The 6467-nt window shown below is 52.5% G+C and overlaps 1 protein-coding gene across 1 annotated transcript in view; it reads left to right on the plus strand.

The window, feature by feature from the left end:
* Window positions 1-6077, plus strand: part of LOC107106341 (zinc finger protein 420-like) — a 10584-nt gene extending 4507 nt beyond the window's left edge. The window contains exons 2-3 of the mRNA XM_015406473.1: window positions 307-436; window positions 2960-6077. Coding sequence (XP_015261959.1) covers window positions 307-436; window positions 2960-5400 — 2571 coding nt within the window. The 3' untranslated portion in view covers window positions 5401-6077. The remainder of the gene's footprint in view (window positions 1-306; window positions 437-2959) is intronic.
* Window positions 6078-6467: the final 390 nt, after the last annotated feature.

A 6467-nucleotide genomic window follows, 5' to 3' on the forward strand; every position in this document is an offset into this window, starting at 1 on the left:
CAAGGGATAGATAGGGACTCTGGGGCAAGTGATTCTCTGTCTTCTTGGTGCTTGGGGGGGGGGTCAACAGTGGGAGGGCTTCTAATGTCCTGGCCCCACTGGTGGACTTCCTGATGGCACTGGTATTTCTGGCCACTGTGTGACACAGAGTGTTGGACTGGATGGGCCTTTGGCCTGATCCAACATTGCCGTCTCTTATGTTCTTATGACCGCGTGGGTGCTCATCGCAAAGAAACGCCGCTTTTGTTTGTGTGCCCCCAGTCTCTCCAGGCTTGCTTTTGAAGGGGATCTTCCCTTTTCTTTCAGGAACTGGGGCCCATCGAAGAGGTAGCTCTGGATTTTTCGGAGGAAGAGGAGCCTCCCTCGAATGGCGAGCGGAGGCCGGCTTACAGACCAGCCGGTCAGAATGCCGACAGTGAAGATGCCACCTCAGTGGGTAAGAATTCCTGGGTCTTATCCCAAGACATGCATGAGCGGCAGAGCCTCAGCTTCGCATGGAGAAGGTCTCAGGCTCAGTCCCCGGCATCTCCAGTTAAAAGGACCAGGCAGTAAGTGCTGTGAAGGACCTCTGCCTGAGACCCCGGAGAGCCGCTGCCAGTCTGAGTAGACAAGACTGACCTTGATGGACTGATGGTCTGATTCAGTATCAGGCAGCTTCATGCGTATTCATGTGTTCATGGGTGTCAGAAATCGGCAAGATCAGGAGAATCGCCTGACTGAAAGGATTGTGTTTTCTCTTTGGGAGATCCCCCAGAATCCCTTGCAGTGGTGTAGGGCCCTGTGGCTCGATTTCCGTTTCTCGGTGGGGAGGGCTCCTAGGGAAAAAGAGCCGAGCATGGCTCATGTTCCTCCAGGACACGCAGAGCGTAGATCTGCGAGAGCTGAGGCGAGATCCTTCGCAGCCCTGAGATGCTTGGTTGTGTCCAGAGAGACCTTGGAGCAAACTTGGACTTCTGCACATGAAGCTGACTTACATGGAATTAGACTAAAGGTCCCCAACCTTTTTGATCCTGTGGAATTCTGAGACTCACAGGTGGGCACAGCCACAAAATGGCTGCCACCAGAGCCACCCACAAAATGGCCGCCACAGGAGGTAAAGCCTCCCACAGAGGAAGCCCAAATGCAGAGGACAAGAGTCGTAATTTTTAAAATACACTGTGGAAGAGGAGGGTGTGAGAGAAGAGGAGGAGAGAAGAGGAGGGTGTGGTGACAGTAGCCACTAAAGCAATGTTAATTTAATCTGCACAGTCAATTAAAAAAAAACTGGTGTGCGGGAGCCCCCCTGACCCCACCACTTTCTAAAAACACTTGATGGGCACTAGGAAAGGGGCCAGTGGGGACCCGTGTTCCCTCTAAGCTGAGTTAGTGTGAGCGAGCTCACAGTTTTTTAGCCTCCAGCTCACACATTTTTGTCTTACCTCAGGAAAAGCAAACTAATTTATGCAGTAGCCAAATCGCTGGCTCACAGCTTTAATGCCAGTAACTCACAAAGTAGAATTTTTGCTCACAAGACTCCACAGCTTAGGGGGAGCATTGGTGGGGACCCCTGAGCCAGGCCTTGGACCAAGTAGCTGATGTGTCGTCTGCTCTGACTGGCCGGGGCTCTCCAGGGGCCCCACAAGGATCGGCACTGGGTCCGGTACTCCTTAATGTATTATTATTTATTTTTTTGTTTTTGGGATTTATATCCCGCCCCATCCAATATTCAGCTCGGGGCGGCTAACAGGCGGCCATGCCGCAATTAAAATATACATACAACTACATAGTAAAAAACAGATCAATGATCTGGAACTAGGGGTGAGTAGTGTAGTGTAGTGGCCAAGTTTGCAGATGCCACAAGGCTGCAGTGGGGCATCTCGGGGCCAGGCCCCCTGACTTATTGCCCAGGCCTCCCGACTCCCATCCAGCTGGTTTATTTTATTTTTCACACGCGCCACAGCCTTGCTGCCCTGAGCCATTGTCCTGCCATCGCTGCCAGTGTCCTTGCCCCCCCCATCACTTTTTAAAAAAACTTTTATTCTCTCATTACTCCTGACACAGCCTGGGTGTGTGTGTGGGGGGGTGCCCCCCAACTTATTTAGATGCCCCCTGAAGTAAAAGATCCTGGCTACGGCCCTGTAATGAAGCCTCTATGACCTGTTGTTGGCCCTCCCGAGGAACTGGCTGGCCACTGTGTGAGAGACAGGAGGCTGGACTAGATAAACTATTGGTCTGATCCATCAGGGCTCTTCCTATGTTCTTATGACTGAGGAGAACCTCCACCTTCAAAAGCCCTTAGCCTCTGAATCCCAGGAGCCAGGAGACAATATCAGGGGAAGGCCTCGGCCTCTCTGCCCTGTTGTTGGCCCTCCAGAGGAACTGGCTGGCCACTGTGTGAGAGACAGGAGGCTGGACTAGATGGACTATTGGTCTGATCCAGCAGGGCTCTTCCTATGTTCTTATGACTGAGGAGAACCTCCACCTTCAAAAGCCCTAAGCCTCTGAATCCCAGAGCCAGGAGGCAGCATCAGGGGAAGGCCTCGGCCTCTCTGCCCTGTTGTTGGCCCTTCGGGGGAACTGGCTGGCCACTGTGTGAGAGACAGGAGGCTGGACTAGATGGACTATTGGTCTGATCCAGCGGGGCTCTTCTTATGTTCTTAAGTGTTTAAATGTTCACTGCCTTGAGGGAACAGACGTTTTATTTAATTAATAAAAAATAAATCATTGTTTCCACAATGGGCGATGGCTCAGTGGTAGAACATGGCTACATTGGACTCAGAGGAGTATAACTCTGTTTGGGAGTTACTGCGATGAGGGAGGGGGCAGGGGTCCCGGAAGACAGAAGAGACGTCCCCCCACTGTGTGTTCCAGGAGGTGCCCGGGGGCGATGCCACGACTCCCGCATGCACAGCAGGCGCTAGGCAGCTTAGCATCAGAAACGAGCCCCGTTTTAACGTCTCCCCTTTCTTTCTTCCGGCAGATGACGATTGCCTGAGTGCCGACGAGGACGAGGTGTACCCTTTGGAAAGTCCAGATCCAGGCCGTCTAAACCAGGCTGCGAAGGGGAGGAGAGCGGAAAGGGAGGCTTCCTGCTTTCAGGAGCAGGATGACGGTCCAGAGGGCTGGGACCGAGCCGAGCGGAAGAGAGGGAGCGGCCCTCAAGAGAGGGCTGAAACCTCTGTCCTTTGGGAGGGCGACGAGCCCCTCGATGAGTCAAGGGGACAGAAGAAAATCCCGAGAGGGGGGGAAAACGAATCTGACAAGGTGGACGGCCTGCGCTTCAGGCAGAGGCCGGATGTGATTGAAGAGGGCAGTTCCGACGCAGACGAGAAGCCGCTGAAATGCTCCAACGGAGGGGGGGACTTTAAGGTGATCTCCCACTTTATGTCCCACAAAGGAGGAAGTAAGGCCCACAAGTGCCCGGACTGTGGGAAATCCTTTATCGCCAAAGCGCACCTCATCATCCATCAGAGAACCCACACTGGAGAGAAGCCCTTTAAATGCCTCGCCTGCGGGAAAACCTTCGCCCAGAGCTCCAACCTCACAGTCCATCAGAGGATCCACACGGGAGTGAAGCCGTTCCAGTGTTTGGATTGTGGGAAGAACTTCTGTTCCAGCACCAACCTGGTCAAGCATCAAAGCATCCATGTGAAAGAGGACCGGTACGAATGCACGGCCTGCGAGAAAAGCTTCAAGGCGCGCGCCCACTTCATCGCCCACAAGAGGATGCACGCCAGGAGGAAATCCCACAAATGTCCTGACTGCGGGAAGACCTTCCTCTTCAGGTCTCCTCTGATTATCCACCGCCGCATCCACACCGGGGAGAGACCGTACAAGTGCCTGGAGTGTGGCAAAAGCTTCAGCCAGAACGCTCACCTTAACGTCCATCAGAGAACCCACAAAAGAGTGAAATCGCTCCAGTGTTCTGACTGCGGAGAAAGCTTCCGTTCCAGCATGAGCCTCATCCAGCACCAGAGGATGCACGCGGGAGAAAGCCCGTATAAATGTTCAGAGTGTGGGAAGACCTTCCGAGTGAACGCTCACCTTATCGCCCATAAGAGGAGCCACTCGACAAAGAAACCACACAAGTGTTCGTACTGCGGGAAATCCTTCTTCACCAAGTCGTACCTCATCATCCATCAGAGAGTCCACACTGGAGAGAGACCTTTTAAATGCCTAGCCTGCGGGAAGAGCTTTAGCCAGAGTTCACACCTTAATGTCCATAAACGGACCCACACCGGTGTGAAGCCGTTCCAGTGCCCACAGTGTGGGAAGAACTTCAGTTCGAGCGCGAACCTCATGAAGCACCAGAGGACCCACACCAGTGAGGGCCTGTACATATGCTCCGACTGCGGGAAAAGTTTCCAGGTGCACGCGCATCTCATCGCTCACAAGAAAATACATGCCGGCAAGAGACCTTTCAAGTGCTTGAACTGTGGGAAAGCCTTCTTTACCAAATCAAACTTCCGCATCCACCAGAGAATCCACACCGGGGAGAGGCCTTACAAGTGCCTGGACTGCGGCAAAAGCTTCAGGCAGAGTTCGCACCTGACCGCCCACCAGAAAACTCACATGGGAAAGAAGTTCCACTGCCCGGACTGTGGGAAAAGCTTCCGGTTCAACTCCCACCTCCTTGCCCACCGGAGGATCCACAAGGACAAGAAACCCCACAAATGCTCGTACTGTCACAAGGCCTTCGTTTTCAAGTCCTACCTGGTCATCCACGAGCGGATGCACACGGGGGAGAGGCCGTTCAAATGCCTGGCTTGCGGCAAAGGCTTCAGCCAGAGTTCGCACCTGAACGTCCACAAAAGAACCCACGTGGGGAAGAAGCCATTCCAGCGTCCCGGACGTGGCAAAGGTTTTAGAGTGAGCGCTCAACTTCTGGCCCGCAAGAAAATCAACACGGTCAAGAAACCGCACAATAAATGCTCAGAGTGTGGGAAATCGTTCATTTACAAATCGTACCTGATTATCCACCAGAGAACCCACACGGGCGAGAAACCTTACAAGTGTTTGGCTTGCGGGAAGTGCTTCAGCCAGAGCTCACATCTGAACGTCCACCAGCGAACCCACAGAGGAGTAAAGCCATTCCGGTGTCCCACCTGCGGGGAGAGCTTCAGTTCCAGCGTCAAGCTGCTCAAGCACCAGAGTATCCACACGAAAGAGAACCCATTCGATTGCTCAGACTGCGGGAGGTCCTTTGTGTGCCCGTCGCAGCTCGCGATCCATCGGCGAAGCCACACTGGGGAGAGGCCATTCAAGTGCTTGGACTGTGGGAAGGGATTTAGCCAGAGTTCCAACCTGATACGGCATCAGCGCATCCACTCTGGAGAGAACCCCCCTTATAAATGCTTGAACTGCAGTAAAGTCTTCTCTTCGGAAGAGAATCTCATTAAGCACCAGAGACTCCACACATAGCAGGAGGAGGCCACACAGATTTTGCATTGCCGGAAAGCCATCTGAATGCGCGGTGTTTTACTACCGGTCCCATTTTCTTAGCTGTTACGAAAAACAAAGATGTGGTCGGTGCCACGCTGCTGCTCGGTGTCCAGAAAACTTTGGCAGTGAACTCAAGACCCGTCGCTTCTCCAAGAATCTGTAGGGGAAGCAGCCCCAGGTAAAATGGTTAGGCTGCAGGGGAACTTTCCCTGGAGGCCACACCACGTGATTTTCTGCGTGTTGATCATCAGATCTTTGAACCAGCAAGCGCATCTTGAATCTGGGACCCCAGGGAGAAGTCTGGCTGGCTCAATGCACCGATCACCCAGTTCTGGCTGAAAGAAGGAACTTCAGCCCAAAAGAGCTTCTTTTTTAAAAAACTTTTTGTTACATTTTCAACATGGAACCAAAAGAGTTTCTTAGCAGCTATAGGCCAGTTTTGATCAGATGGTACTTCCCGATTTCTGTATTAAAATAAACTTCCGGGTCAAACTTGCTTAGTGGTTTGAATTGCAAGGGAACTCGGCTGCTTTGCTCTCGGGGAGATGCCTCGGTCTCGTACCACCTCCTCCACTCTCGCCCCCAGCTAAACAAAGAGCTGATTCCCAGACCTCTAAAGAACCAGGATTCTAGCAGAACTGTCCAGGAGAAATGAAAAGGCCATGCAGAAGGGGGTGGGGGGGGGGGGGGCGGGGGAGACACACATCAGCGAAGCCATATAAACTCTCCAAGGGTAGGTAAAACTTCCACGGAAGCTCCAGCTTTAGAAAATGTCTGAGAATCTTGCTCTCCCCTAGTGAATCCATTCCGGCATTCTGTCTATTAGCTAGCAGAAAATCCACGTCGAGGAGGACCCACGTGTGAATGAAGTGAAAACGATACCCATTAGGTGAAGAGGAAACGAAACAAGTCAGCTGACCAGTGCAGGGCTTCTAAGGAAGTCATAAAGTCCCTTTTAATCTGCTGTATAATCTTTTTTTTTTTTTTAATTGTGGTATACAGTGTTCTGTTGGCCTTCTGTCAATCTAGCTACACCCACTTGTGTC

Source organism: Gekko japonicus, unplaced genomic scaffold (assembly GCF_001447785.1).
Source record: "Gekko japonicus isolate JY-2015 unplaced genomic scaffold, Gekko_japonicus_V1.1 scaffold4226, whole genome shotgun sequence".
Taxonomy (NCBI): domain Eukaryota; kingdom Metazoa; phylum Chordata; class Lepidosauria; order Squamata; family Gekkonidae; genus Gekko; species Gekko japonicus.